This window comes from Eucalyptus grandis, chromosome 8, assembly GCF_016545825.1.
Source record: "Eucalyptus grandis isolate ANBG69807.140 chromosome 8, ASM1654582v1, whole genome shotgun sequence".
NCBI lineage: Eukaryota > Viridiplantae > Streptophyta > Magnoliopsida > Myrtales > Myrtaceae > Eucalyptus > Eucalyptus grandis.
The window spans coordinates 5286096-5301613 of NC_052619.1; the positions used below are offsets into that span (position 1 = coordinate 5286096).

The window sequence follows — 15518 nt, forward strand, 5'->3', positions numbered from 1 at the left end:
TCCAAGTAATTTTTGTTACTTGCGAGTGACATTCCATGAACGATGTTAGCGCAATAAGATTCTGAACGCACGATGACAATACTAATTGGTGATGGGAGAAAAATCAAATTTTTCGAAAGAGGGTAACCAATCCGGAAAATTCACTTCCTGTAGCTTACTAATCTATGTGAAAAGTCAGGATTTTTTCTATTTTTTTGCAAAGTATGATTGCAAGTACGAGATGCCTGCAAAATCATGGGTGTGTAATTATAAGGAAAAAAATTGGGGATTTCTCTAATAACATCGACATGGAGAGAAGCTCCCTTTCTGCAGTGATTACCTAACCGAGGTCCTTAAAAACAAGGATGTCGCTGCCCTCACTCGGTGTCTCCGGCGCTCCGGCGCTCTTGGCTCCTCTTATGAATCCCACCTCGCCGGCAAAGTTAGAACGGCGGTGCAGCTCTTAAACACCCCCCAACCATTTCTTGTCTCTCTCTCTCCTCTGGTTCCTGTTCCTTCTATTTCTTTTTAGCTTTTAACTTTGTCCTTTTCTTTTTGATCTGTTTATGATTTGGTGCTCGCGTGGCACCACTATATCTAAAAAAACACTAACCCATAAGATTCATAGCGGAGGTCTTTGATGAAATTGTGACGGAGGTTAAATGTATCAAACGTGTATAAATTTGGGATTTTTATGTCACGAAAAAAAATTGAGATAAACGCCTTGCAATGAGTATAGCCTGAGGCTTTTTGTGGTTTGTTCCCTAAAATTTATTATTCAATTTTCTGAGTAAAAAGTTATTAGTTTATGTATGTAATTATATCCTAAAGGATTATTTAAATATAATTAGGAGCAACTGGTTGACTTACCACGGCTGATGTGATCAATAAGAGAAATATTGTGCTTTATTTTTCTCAACTTATCTCATTTATTTTTTGCCCCAAATGAGGCTCGTGGTTAGTGAAACTATGAACGTAATATAAACATTATTAATCTTAATTAATGAGGCATTTAGGACCATCTTTGTTAACAAATGGAATCATGTAAATTCATACTATGGCTATATCTCCGACTATTTGATCTTCGAGCACTCACAAAAGAATAATGAATGTTTCAATTAGTTCAATCAATCTAGAATATCTAATACTTCAATTGTGAAAAAATACAGGTACGCGCACTGCCCATGTGATCCTTGTAGAAAAATGGGTACTTAATTGATCATACTCTATATTCATCTAACAATAACACTAGATTTTATAGATGTCAAGCATTTATATATCTATTTACATCATTTTCATAAGCTCGACTATAATACTTTTAATAATTATCAGCAATAGAGCCAAGGAACAAATTTACAAAGAAGAAGGGAATCAATAATCGCAAAACTAACCAATGAATATTAAGGTTACTATTCCCCATGTGCATAGAAGAGAATCAATAAACCTAAACCAGTCGTACTTATTCAACGACAAAAATCTGCATGCACAACCTCATCAAACCTAACATTTTGAAATTGTAAGAACGAGAAGAAGTATAGTCAAAATTATTTCCTAAAACTTTAGTGAAATATAAGCGCCTAAACTTTCTCTGCGAACGGCGGTCCATCCACGACCATGTACTTCTTCCAGTACCAGTGTTCCTCCCAGACTTGGGACATCTTCTCGATCGGGATGTTCTTCGTCTCAGGCAAGAAGAAGTAGATGTAGGCGGTCATGAGGGCCACGAAGAAGGCGAAGAAGATGAAGAGGCCAAACTTCATGTGACAGAACATGGTGGGGAAGATTTGCAAGATAAGGAAGGTGAAGAACATGTTGATGCACACGACGATGCTCTGAGCAGCCGACCGGATCTCCAGGGGGAATATCTCGCTCGGCACCAGCCACCCCAGCGGCCCCCACGAGAAGGCGAAGGCAGACACGAAGATGCAGATGCATATCACCACGACCATTGCATACCAACTGGGGAGGTTGTCCGCTTGGCCCGTCACGCCAAACTTCCGGCCGATCGGGGACGCCAATGCCAACGCCACCTGTGGAATCATAGCAGTTCAAACAGGTTTTACCGACACTTAATCAAAGATCGAAATATGGTCGGATGAGACAGTAGGGAGTGGATAGTTGAAGATATAGGGTAAAGAGTGTAACGAGTCTCGAGATGTTTCCATACCTGAAAGATGAGCATCAGCCCTCCACCCCAGAAGAAAAGCCGGCGGCGTCCCCACTTATCAGTTCCATATACGGAGATGAGGGTTGCTACCACGTTGACGACGCCGGTTATAAGCGCGGACATGAGCGATGCATCGTTCCCGAACCCGATGGCGATGAACAGGACTGGCGCATAGAACATGACCACGTTGATCCCGGTAAGCTGCTGAAACATTGGGATGAGCAACGACATGATCAGGTGTGGCCGGTACTTCCTCCTGCCGAGGTTGAGCCACGGGTACTCCATGGCCTTGGACGCCTTGCTCGCCTCCCGGATGTCGTTATACTCGGCCTACACCTCGCAGTCAGAGACCCCCCGGATGCGGCGGAGCATCTCCCGTGCCTCCGTGGGATTGCCCTCCTCAAGGATGGAGTTAGGGGAGTTGGGAAGGAAGAAGGCCGAGACGCCGATGATGAGGGCGGGGACCGCCGCACCGCCGAGGCTCACACGCCAACCTTCGCCGTTGGCCATCTTTTGGGTGAAGTGGTTGACCACGTTTGCGCACAGGATGCCTACTGAGATGGACAGCTGGAAGAGCGCATTGAGCGAGCCACGGTGCTTGTATGGTGCCATCTCCGACAGATAGAGCGGCACGGACTATGAATTTTAATTACACGTCGTGTTGAGTTAGGTCCATTTCATTGCAATCTCAAACATAACTCATAATCCAATTATGCAATCACGGTCGATTAAAGTCCATATAAATAATCAAAAGCCATTGAAAATCGGCTTAAACCGTTACTTTGTCGACAAGTCTTGTCTTGAAAGGAAGCATTGTTAAAACTCTCAACTTCGCGCTCAGCAAGAAAGTCGATGATTTAACTACATTACTTCTCTTCTATTAGGAAAATTTATGAATTTTAAATTAACCTAATACAGTAAATATAGGATTTGGGATGGCCTAATGAGAGAGATCTAGCAGGGAGTCTAGTAATCAGTCATCTTACCATAAGCAAAACTTGTAAATTTCAAGTAACAATGAATCTAGGTCCGCAAGAACAATGATGCGTTTAAGGGCAGATTATGACACGATGAATAACGAAAACTTGGTAAAAAAAGGAAAAAAAAATAGTGCAGTAATCAAGGGGTTTTACTCGAGTGACAAAGCCGAGTCCGATGCCGAGCAGATTCCGGCCAACTATAAACATATAGATGTCCCAAGCGGCGGCATTTATTAGAGCGCCCAAGAGGAAGATCACGCCGCCCAGCAACATCGACCACCTCTGCGGCAACTGGGATGCATTGAACGGGGCCAGGATCGCTGCCATGTAGGGCGACGACATGAGCATCGTCGGCGGGAACCTGTCGATCTTGCACTATCGGTTCGTCGACTCGTCCGACGACTCCTCCCGGTACACGGCGGGGAAGAACCTCTTCAGGAACGGAGCCATGGACGTCACGCTGCCTAAGTGAATAAATCACGAGAGAGAATCTGAAGTTCCGACGCAAACGGCAGAGGAGAGAAAAGGCTGATGAAGACGAGCATCACCTGAAATTCCGACGTCGTATCCGAACATCAACCCGCCCGTGGCGGCGGCGATGCATGTGATGAGAACGTAAGCCGTGACTTTCCCGGGATAATGCTTGCCGGCGACCGCGACGCCGCCGCCGCTTTCGATGCCGAAACCAGCAGCCATCTCGGTGAAACTACAACAGACACAGACGTAGACTGGAGCTGCATTTACATGCGTTGGTGTGGAGACGTTTCTCTTGATAAAGATTTGAACTGAGGAAAGCCGTAGGGATAGCCCAACTGATGAATTCCAATATCCTCATTAGATAGTGATAATCCGAGAATCCTTATCCTAACTACTGCCAATATCTACAGGGAATATTATTTTATAGTCAATTGAAAGAAATCGTCTTGTATATATCTATAATTAATCAAATACTTATTGTAAGTAACTAAACAACAACAAAATTTAGAGAAAAAAAAACAACAAAAAAATCCCAAACTATGTCCACTATCCTAAATTTTTTCCTGATATCAAAAATTCCAAGCTTGTACTCATGTTACAATGTTACATATTAACCCTACATCACACTTCCGTCAAATATGGCAGGTGACGTGGCATTGTTCATTTTTTTATTTTATTGATAAAGTGGCACCACACGAGCGCCACATTAGAACAAGGATGAAAAAAAAATAAAAACCAAAAAAAAAAAAACGCAAATGAAAATTCCTGACCAAAGGAGAGCGTGCAACAGAAATTCGATACCTACACCTAGGAAGATCACTAGGAAAGAGTTTATTAATATATTTAGTTGGACCCACATTCACTCAAAAACTTAAACCAATGAATTATGATTCAATTATGATATATTAATCGCTCAACATCATACCAAATCTTCGATGTAGGATTTCTCTAATACGATTCACTTACACATGCATCTTAATAATGAGTTCACATTCGCCGTATTGTCCGAGATTTCCTGGTGAGGAGCAGCTAAATGAAGTGGATAGAAAGCACGATGAAGATATTCAAGGGAAGCAGACGATGGCAGCAGATCATGAGGTGGGAGAGAGTTATCTCCAGCATGCTTTTAGTTCCTTCGCGTGCTATTACTCATGGTGATTGATCTCGTGTCCTTCACTTTATGGAATTTTCCTTTCCTCCCTCATTTCATAACTTTTCTTCAGATGCTTGATGATGTTCAGAAATTATTTGACTCAAAGGACTCCTTTCAGCCGCGGCGGCAGAGCTCAAAGACCACGAAATCCGCCACGGCGTCAAGCTCAATCCTAAATCTAGGCAAGCTTCGCGTTTTGCTCGGGCTGGACACCATCTAGGCCGAGCTTGGCTTGCGGCTTCAACTTTGGGGCGCACTTCTTCTAGTTTTCCCTCTACGATCCATCGTCTTCTTGGATCTTCTCTTCAATAGCACAAACCAACGTTTGAGTTTATAAACCATAAAGAGAAGTAAGGAAAAAAAAATGGGATTTCTTTTATAAAGTCTATGAGATTTTGTGAGATCACTGCCGATTATTTTAAAATTTAATCTCTGAGATTTTAGAATCTTTCCAGATCCCTATTTGCCGCCCTTATTTGTCTCTTCAATTATAATTTCCACATTTTAGGCTTAGGTCAAAGTCCAGCCTATGGGTGACGGGAAGTATTAGAGTAATTAAATATTAAACCATGTATTTATTTAATAGTTTAAGCTTTTAAAACAATTGGCAGTAATTCCAAAAAATTTCACAAAATCCTTAAAGATAAGCACATATGGCTAGCTAAGTGAGAACGAAAACACCACTCTTAAACAACCCCAACCATTTTCAATCTCTCCTTCCTCTATTTTCCAGTTTCTTATGTTTTTAGAGGGTAAATGTGTTATAAAGATATAAATTTAGATTTTTTTTGTATAAAAAAAAAAAAAAAAAAACGAGATAAATGGTAGCGGAGGGCAAAGTTTAAGATTTTGGTGGCTTTTTTCCGGAAATTTATTATTCAAATTTTTCTCTTGAGTAAATGGTAATTAGTTTATATATGTAATTATATCCTAGAGCAATATTTGAATATAATTAGAAGCAATTAGTTCACTTACGACGGCTACTGGGGTCAATATGAGAAATTACTGTGCTTTTACTTTTCAAAGCTAATCTTATTTTATTTTTTGCCCTAGTTGAGGGTCGTGGTCAGTGAAACTATAAACGTAACATCTTTGTTGACAAATGGATAATGTAAATTCATAATATGGTTATATCTCCGATTATTTAATCTTCGAGCACTCACCAAAGAACAATGAAATTTTCAATTAATTTGATCAATTTAGAATATCTAATTCTTCAACCGTGAAAAAAGTACAAGTACGTGCAGCGCTCATGTGATCCTCATAGGAAAAAGGTTACTTGATTGATCCTATATTATATTCATCTAACAAAAATACTAGATTTTATAGATGACAAGCATTTAAATATCTATTCATATAAATTTCACAAGCTCGACTATAATACCTTTAATAATTATCAGCAATAGAGCCAAGGAACAAATTCACGAAGAAAAAGGGAATCAATAATTCCAAAACTATCCAATGAATACTAAAGTTACTATTTTCAGTGTGCATAGAAGAGAATCAAAAAACCTAAACCAGTCGTACTTACTCAACGACAAAAATCTGCATGCAAACCCTGGTTTCGGGAAAGCATACAACCTAAACAAACCTAACATATTGAAATTGCAAAAATTAGAAAAAGTATAGTCAAATTATTTCCTAAACTTAAGCAAAAATATCGAAAGCCTAAACTTTCTCGGCGAACGGCGGTCCATCTACGACCACGTACTTCTTCCAGTACCAATGTTCCTCCCAGACTTGGGACATCTCTTCGATCGGGATGTTCTTCGTCTCAGGCAAGAAGAAGTAGATGAAGGCGGTCATGAGGGCGACGAAGAAGGCGAAGAAGATGAAGAGGCCGAACTTCATGTGGCAGAGCATGGTGAGGAAGATCTGCGCGATAAGGAAGGTGAAGAACATGTTGACGCTCACGACGATGCTCTGAGCAGCCGACCGGATCTCCAAGGGGAATATCTCACTCGGCACCAGCCACCCCAGCGGCCCCCACGAGAAGGCGAAGGCAGCCGCGAAGGTGCAGATGCAGATCACCACGATGATCGCGTACCAGCCAGGGAGGCTGTCCACTTGGCCCGTCACGCCGAACTTCCAACCGATCAGGGAGGCAACCGCCACCTGCGAAATCACGAGCGGTTTAACTTTTCACAGAATATAGGGATCAGACATTCGTGACTACACTCATGAAGGAACATCGGACACCATCCACGACGGTCTAAACAGGCTTTACAGACACTTAATCAAAGATCCATACATGGTCGGATGACATAATAGGGAGTGGATAGTTGAAGATATAGGGTAAAGAGCGTAATGAGTCTCGAGATGTTTCCGTACCTGAAAGATGAGCATCAACCCTCCGCCCCATAAGAAGAGCCGGCGGCGTCCCCACTTATCAGTTCCATACACGGAGATGAGTGTCGCCGCCGCAAAGACGCCGCCGGTTATAAGCGAAGACATAAGCGATGCATCGTTCCCGAACCCGATGGTGATGAACAGGACTGGCGCGTAGAACATGACCACGTTGATCCCGGTAAGTTGCTGAAACATTGGGATGAGCACTGACATGATTAGTTGCGGCCGGTACTTCCTCTTGCCGAGGTTCCTCCACGGGTGCTTCACGGCCTCGGACGCCTTGCTAGCCTCCACAATGTCGTTGAACTCGGCCTCCACCTCGCAGTCGGAGAGCCCCCGGACGCGGCGGAGCATCTCGCGCGCCTTCGTGGGATTGCCCTTCTCGAGGATGGAGTTGGGGGTGTTGGGGAGGAAGAGGGCCGAGATGCCGATGAAGAGGGCGGGGACCGCCGCGCCGCCGAGGCTCAGGCGCCACCCTTGGCCGTTGGCCATCTTTTGGGTGAAGTAGTTGACCAAGTTTGCGCACAGGATGCCCACCGCTATGGACAGCTGGAAGAGCACATTGAGCGAGCCACGGTGCTTGTATGGCGCCATCTCCGACACATAGAGTGGTATAGACTGTGAATTTCAATTACACGTCATGTGGAGTTAGGTCAATTTCACTGCAATCTCGAGGATAGCTCATAATGGAAAAAATTAAATGCAACTGGAAATCTATAAGTATTATCATCAAATCTTTTAATCTAGATTTCGAGAAAATCGGCTCAAACCGTTTCTTTGTTGACTTGAAAGGAAGCATGGTTAAACTAAGACCTCTCAACTCCGTGCTCACATCAGCAAGAAAATCAATAATTTAGCTAGACTTATTCTTTTTCGACCAAAAAATAAAACTAGATTAGTGAGTTTTACCAGGAAGTTCAGTGGTTAGTCAACTTTTCACAAGCAAAACTTGTAAAATTCAAGTAACAACGAATCTAGGCCAGCAAGAACAATGATGCGTTTAAGGGCAAAAAACATACGTGCAGGCTATATACATGTGACCATGATTGATACGATGAATAACGAAAACTTGGTACAAAAATAGCGCAGTAGTTCAGGACTTTTACCTGAGTGGCGAAGCCGACTCCGATGCCGAGCAAAATCCGGCCAGCGATCAACATACCTATGTTCTGAGCGGCGGCATTTATGACAGCACCGCAGAGGAAGATCGTGCCACCCAGCAACATGGACCACCTCCGACCCATCCTCCTCGTCACCCTGGATGCAAGGAACGAAGCCGCGAGCGCCGCCAAGTAGAGCGACGACGTGAACATCGTCAGCTTGACGCTGTCGAACTTGCAGTATTGGTTCGTCGACCGGTCCAACGCCTCCTTCCGGTACACGGAAGGGAAGAACCTCTTCAGGAAGGGAGCCATGGACGTCACGCCGCCTAAGTGAATACATCACAGGAGAGAATCTTAGTGGCAAGAAACTCTGAAAGTTCCAACGCGAAAGACAAGAGGAGAGACAAGGCTAGCGAGATGAGAGCATTACCCGAAATACCGATGTCGTATCCGAAAATCAACCCGCCCATGGCGGCGGCGATGCATGTGATGAGAACGTAAGCCGTGACTTTCCCAGGATAATCCCTGGCGACCCGGTGGCCGCCGCCGCTTTCGATGCCGAAACCGCCAGCCATCTCGATGAAACTACAGAAGACACGAGCTAGAATGGACGTCGATGGAGGGTCAGACTGTATTTAAAGGCATTGGTATGGGGAGATGCTTCTTCAATCTCGGATGTTCAATTCTACTTCCACACGGATTCGGTCTTCTGCAGTAAGAGTGACTCCTGATAAAGATAGGAACTGAGGAAAGCCGGAGTAATAGTACGACTGATGAATTTCAAGATCCTTTATTAGATAATGATAATCCGATGTTTTAGCGGGGAAAAAAATAAAAGATGATGATAATCCGATCATTCCTATCCTAACTAGTACTAATCTCTACGGGGAAGATTATTTTGTACAGTCAATTGTGAGAAATCGTCTTGTATTTGTCTATAATTAATCAAATACTTATTATGACTAAATAGACAAAATAAAATATGGGGAAAACGTCACAAAAAAAATCTCAAATTATGCCAGACTTTTTTGTTTTTTACATCGAAAATCACAAACTTATATATGTATGACGCATTTATCATTCGTGATGGTTGCGTCAAAAATTATTGCTTAGAATCCTATATGGCAGCTAACATGGCATTATTAATGTTTTTCAGATAAAGAGGCGCCACACGAGCATCTCATCAGAAGAAAGATTCCAAATCAGAGGAACGAGATTGCATATGGTCGAGGTGTTTGGGGGCCATTTGCCATTCCAAACCAAAGAAAGGTATAAATATATGGTGATGGTTATAGTTCTAGGTTTTTGATGTTTTTTTTTTTTTTTGGTGGCACTATTCTCACTCCCTTAATGACTAAATTTACCATATTTACACTAAAAAGACAAACCGCCCTTAATCTTTCAATTCCAGTTTAAAGTGATGGCCTTAGTCCTTCTTTTTTCTATTTTTTTTCTTTTATATTTATGATAGTTACCATAATTAAACAATTCTCCTATTTTATTTTTTAGCATATTAAAGAAAAGTGTATTCTTGAACATTCTTATAATATTTGATGAGCTTCGTGTAAAGTTATCCTGCTAATAGTAAGGAAAAATCACATTCTTGATATAGTATACAACTAAAAAAACTCTTCTTCATCAATGATCTTATAACAACTTAATTATTTTATGGCCCTCTTATTTCAAAAGCTTACCTTTTTTTGGAATTTTTTTATTAATTTCATTAGTCTAAACTATATCTTAAGTCTCATATTTACTATATTAAAAATTAACTTTTTTTTCTTGAGATATTTTTATATAGAGCATGTAAGACCTTAGATAGATTTCTAGGAATAAACTAAAATCATTATGCACAATGAGATGTCCTGATTTTTTTTTTTGGTAAACAGTATAATATTAGTTTTTGTCAACTCAAAATAATAATATTTCACTGGCATTTAAAAAAAAGTCTTACTTTGCAATATTTTGATTTAATTAAATTTCATCTACTTAATAATTTATTCATAAATTTGATTGATAGCATAAAAAAGACCTGGATTTCTTGGAAATTTCTTTCGACAAAGCAAATTTTATAGAAGCAATATCCCATAATGATGATGATGATGATGATGATGATGATGATGCCTTTAAAATACATGGAAAATCTACAATAAACCAAAAACTAAACATATGAAATTCTTAATTAAGGTAAGTAGATCCTGTATAGATATATGATTATTATGAAAAGGAAAGCAAGTAAATTTAGGATCACTAATTTAGATGGCAATCGAACGATAGAACCCAAATAAGATGGATTTAGTTGTATACGGGTGAAAATAGTGTTGCTTCCTGATCGAAAAAACTAACAAAGAAGAAAAAGGTAAAAAATAATCTTAAGTCAAGTATGAGGATGCGAGAAAAATAATGTAGTCAATTTAATGTGAAACCAATAAAGTGAGCGAAAATAGAGTAAACATTTTTTAATTTTTTGCATGAGAAATAATGTAGTCAATTTAATGTGAAGCCAATAAGTGAGCAAAAATAGAGTAAACATTTTTTAATTTTTGGCTTAAGATTAATTTTCAAATATGGTATTAAAGAGAGAATGGTTAATACTCTAAAAAACCTCCAACTAGTACACATATGACAAATTTACCTTAAATTATTTTTTTTACCACCAAGAACCCTAAACTGGTATACCTTTGACAAATTTACTCTAAACTGGTACATTTATCGTTAAATTTTATTGTCAAATTATTAAATTAAATGACACGAGACAGTTGACTGATATATCAATTTGGAATTTTACACTTATTTGTTGCAGTTTACAATTTTTGTGATTTTTTTGTGGTATTAATTCAATTTAGTGAATAGTATATTTATCACAAATTTATCAATTTAGAGTTTTTTGCGGTCAAATAAAATAGTTTGAGGTTTGTCCATGGGTCCGATTTAGGGGTTTTTATGGTCAGTTCAGTTGGGATAAATTTATCACGGGTATTAATTTGAGGTTTTTCATAATAAAAAAAAATAGTCTGTGGTAAATTTTTTACGTGCATACTAATTTAGGTTTTTTTTAAGGTATTACCTTCCCTTTCTTTTCTCACTCTCCCCCTCGTTCTGTCTCCGAATCTCCTCAACCCATAGAGAGAGAGAGAGATTGCTGTTGGGTTCGTGTGGAGCCGCCGGGAGCAGGCGTGGCCGGCCTGCATCGTCGAGAAGTTTGGAGGGTCATAGGTAATGCGCGTCGCCCCCTGACTTTTATCTCCCGCGACCGTTGCTGGGTCGCGGTTATTTTCCAGTGCGGGGATCGTTATGGTCGTGCTTTCTGATGTCCTGGCCAACTTCTGTGTCGGGGCTCCTCCTGCTGGACTAGATCTGCGGAACGTAGATCGTTATGGTCGTGCTTTTGCTTTGACTGGAGTGCGCGTGAACAATTCGGGTTCGAGGGCTGAGCCGCTAGTGTACTGATTGATGTGTGTGCTTTCGTATCCTTGTTTGTGGCGGATTCAAGTCCAGTTTTTTCAATGAAATTTGGTCGAATCCCGTTGATGGTAATCGTGGATACCGCTTATGGATTGATGAACTTGGCTTTTCTTTGATGGATGGTGAACTTCTCATTCGATTATGTCTCGATAAGCAATGGTCTGTGATAGTGTTTTATGTGAACGACTACCGCGTCGAAGAAAAGGGAAAGTAAGCTTAAGAGGGCACTTAGAGATCTTCTTCTATATCAATCTTGATTTTTGCTAGTAACAAGCAGTGTTGCTTGTGCTATGCACGGGATCTTACTTTATTCACACTCTCTCATAAATAGACATTGTGACTGCAGATACTGTAATTCACTTTCATAGATTGAAGTCACAAACCTTATTTATGGTAAATAGACTGTTTCATGTAATTTGTCTAAACTCAGAGGTATCTGGTAGCTTTAAATCAAGTGAACATATCTAAAATACATCTATGACCATATGGTGGGTGCTGCTTTTCTATTTGGAAAAAGATGGGAGCCTAGGCCGACTTGTTTGATTAGTAAAAGGCATTTATATCTTTTGGATGCATCATTCATATGTCACTTTAAGGTGAACTTTGAATAAATTAATGATTTCAATATTAAATTTACCACTGGCGATCATTTACATGGCAAAGTGTGCCTGCATCGCCATGGACTAAGTATACCATTAGTGGTGAGAGCACATGATATTGCTCAAGATGTCTTATATATATCACTCCACATGTGTTTATCTCTCAACATCTTTTAAGGTACTTAATATAATTCTACTGTTTGGTTCACGATTCGGCACTCATAATTTTAGTATTCAATTCATGGTTCTCATTTAATTAGGAGACTTTACTTAAGGCTCTAGTCCAGTTCCCTTTGTTGATTTCTTTTCCTTTTGTTACTCTGTCCATCTGGTGACTTTACTTCTTTTGTTGAGTTGACTTTCAACTTATGTCATCGGGCATGATTCTGCTTTTAGTTGAACATATTCTGTTGTTGACTTCTATCTTTGACTGTTAAGCTTTTCATCTTACCTCTTTTCGGCAATGGATGCAGGCATCAAGAACCTAGTACCATTAACAAAGGCTTGTTGAAGAATGGAAGATGGATTATCAAGTTTCTGGGGTCCTGTTACATCCATTGACTGGTGTGAGAAAAATTATGTCCACTCTTCATATTTAGCGGAATTATTCAACACGGTATCAAACATACCTGGCATACTTTTGGCACTTATTGGCCTGGTAAATTCTTTGAGCCGACATTTTGAGAAGAGATTCAGTGTCCTCCACATATCAAATATAATACTCGCCATTGGTAGCATGCTTTACCATGCCACACTACAACAAGTGTAAGTACTTCTCTCAATATGTCCTGAAAGTGCTGTCTCTTGCTTAGTTCCTCTTTAATTAGTTGTTGAAATCATGCTGAATGTATGTGTATATGTAATGTCCATGCATTTTCTAGTTTGTTAACCATCTGTGAGTTCAAATGTTGAGTAACACTCACTGTCATAAATCAGCTGCATACAAACTGATGGAAGTGATCCAGCAAAAGCTGTCCATAGCTCACGATCCTTCCAACAGGTAATGTCAACCAGCTCTGATTAGCAGCTGGTGTTCCACCTCCTTCTCTCCTGCCCAATCCTCTTTTAAGAGAGTCACATTAGGCCCCTCTCTCTCCACCTGCCACAGTTGTTCCTCCTTGCCTACCAGAACTTGACCTTATTGCAGCGGAACCTCATCAATTTTTCTATTACCTCCCTCACCAGTGGGGTGAACTGCAGCCTTCTCATCAAAGCTCATTGAGGGTCGCAACATACAATAGACACAAGCAAGAGAAGCTGTCACACCTCGCCATGGTCCTCATTGCTGCGTTGAAGCACATGGAGGGCCTTGATGAGACCAGACGTATTTGCGCAGTCTGTTGTTTATGGAACTTTCAACTCTCCTTACATCTTGGAAAAAATGAGAACTTACTTCGGTCGGATATATATATATATTCTTTCTTTGTTGTTCACCGAGTGAGGAAACATTCGTCCAAAATAGATAAAGAAAATTGCATTGTTTGCGCTGATAATGAGAAACTGGCAAAAAGGTATGTTGGAATTGCACCTACCTGGCAAATTTCTGTCTGCGATGAATTTTCACTTGTGAATCATTGTTTTTTCAAAATAGTGCATCTATGCTTAGGGTTAGCATGATCACCCCTGAAATTTCACTTAAGAAGGAAGCTGCAGTTGGATTCAAGTGTTGCAGTGTGAATGTCCAATTGAAAGGAGACGATAAAGCTGGCAATTAGAGATGTGGGATTGACATATTCTTTAGGCTATTGGAATCTTAGTTCACTTCAGCCATCTCTACTATAAATCGGAAAGATCACTTTCCACAATAATTAGGCTGGCTGTATTTGATATTTATCATTTTCTGGAATAAGTCTATTTTTCCATTCATGCGGGGTGGAATTTTTTGTTACCACTGAGTAAAGGGCAACTTCAGTAGTCATTGGTTATAAAACATTGAGACCTGACTCACAATAGGCGCCTATCTGCCCACATGACACTACGCACATCACAAACTGCAGTAGACAAATACAGACAACTTCTATTTGTGAGAAGGATTCATCCTTTGCTGGATGATCATATTGAGGGGGCGCTAGCTTGTATCTATGAAGTAAAACTTCCTTTGCTGGATGATCATATTGAGGTGGTGCTAGCTTGTATCTATGAAGTAAAACAGGATGGGAGAGATGTGATCCCATGGACCAGGGGATCTTTGACTGAATTTAATCTTATTGTGATTTGGAGTTATGTGCCTGAGTTAATTTTGGTCAAAATAGGTTTAGAGTGATGAATCATTCTTTTCCTATGATTTCTCAAATCATATGTGAGTGACTTTTATTCCCTTAAACTAACTTCAGTTTGTGTTTTTGATTCTTTAAATACTCCCATTTAATTGCTAAGGTTATCTAACTGGAAAGTAATTTTGTTTCACGCAGTACACATCAAGGAGATGAAACACCTATGGTATGGGAGATTCTTCTCTACATCTATATTCTGCATTCACCAGATTGGCACTACCGGAGTACAATGCCAACCTTTCTGTTTCTTTATGGTGCCGCATTTGCCATCCTCCATTCACTAGTACGCTTTGGAATTGGCTTTAAAATACATTATGCAATACTCTGCCTCCTTTGTATCCCTAGGATGTACAAGTACTACATCCACACAGAAGATGTCACCGCAAAGCGTCTTTTGAAGTTATATGTTGCAACCGTATCTCTTGGCAGTCTATGTTGGCTTTTTGATCGTCTGTTATGCAAGAAAATCTCTCAGTGGTATATTAATCCCCAAGGTCATGCTTTGTGGCACATGTTAATGGGGTTCAGTTCCTATTATGCAAACGCTTTCCTGATGTTCTGTCGGGCCAAGCAACTGGGATGGAATCCAAAAGTTGTTTGCTTTTTGGGAGTTCTCCCATATGTAAAGATTCAAAAGCCAAAGACGCAGTGAAAGATAAATAAGTTATGGTCTCAAAGCCGGAGGTCGCCTGGTAGTATATGGTTTGGCAGTACTGACAACAAAATCATCATTCTTTACTCCCTTCTAGTCTTCTGTAGAGGGCAACTGGATGGTCATGCAATAGTTTGGGATATTTATTAATTTGATTTGCGAACTAGATTTTTTGTCCGGTTCTAGGTGAATTATGTACGTTTTGAAATCAGTCATTTTGACTTTGTGGTAAGTGGTATCACCTACATGATTTTAGATCAATTTGCAATTGCTGATGCTGCTATTTCCACTTCAGTAGTTGCAACTTGCAATCTTGTTGTC

General features: G+C 40.3%; 2 protein-coding genes and 1 pseudogene across 5 annotated transcripts; 1 reads left to right on the forward strand and 2 right to left on the reverse strand.

Annotated features, from left to right (window-relative positions):
- Positions 1-1556: 1556 nt before the first annotated feature.
- LOC104416060 lies at positions 1557-3822 on the reverse strand (annotated as a pseudogene).
- A 2513-nt stretch (positions 3823-6335) lies between these two features.
- On the reverse strand, positions 6336-8794 carry LOC104416061 (sugar carrier protein C). The gene is made up of 4 exons (XM_010027499.2): positions 8639-8794; positions 8212-8534; positions 7088-7723; positions 6336-6871 (listed from the first exon to the last, which is right to left on the reverse strand). The coding sequence occupies exons 1-4, from the start codon at positions 8781-8783 to the stop codon at positions 6425-6427; spliced, it is 1551 nt and encodes a 516-aa protein (XP_010025801.2). The 5' UTR covers positions 8784-8794; the 3' UTR covers positions 6336-6424.
- A 2504-nt stretch (positions 8795-11298) lies between these two features.
- LOC104456021 (alkaline ceramidase) lies at positions 11299-15518 on the forward strand. Of its 4 annotated transcripts, XM_039301108.1 has the most exons (5): positions 11299-11424; positions 12746-13037; positions 13209-13272; positions 13458-13783; positions 14684-15518. In XM_039301108.1, the coding sequence occupies exons 2-5, from the start codon at positions 12787-12789 to the stop codon at positions 15195-15197; spliced, it is 1155 nt and encodes a 384-aa protein (XP_039157042.1). In that variant the 5' UTR covers positions 11299-11424; positions 12746-12786; the 3' UTR covers positions 15198-15518. The 4 variants fall into 4 exon arrangements, with proteins under 4 accessions (XP_039157042.1, XP_018717570.2, XP_039157044.1 ...); XM_018862025.2 differs by lacking the exon at positions 13458-13783; XM_039301110.1 differs by lacking the exon at positions 14684-15518 and having other exon boundaries at positions 13381-13705.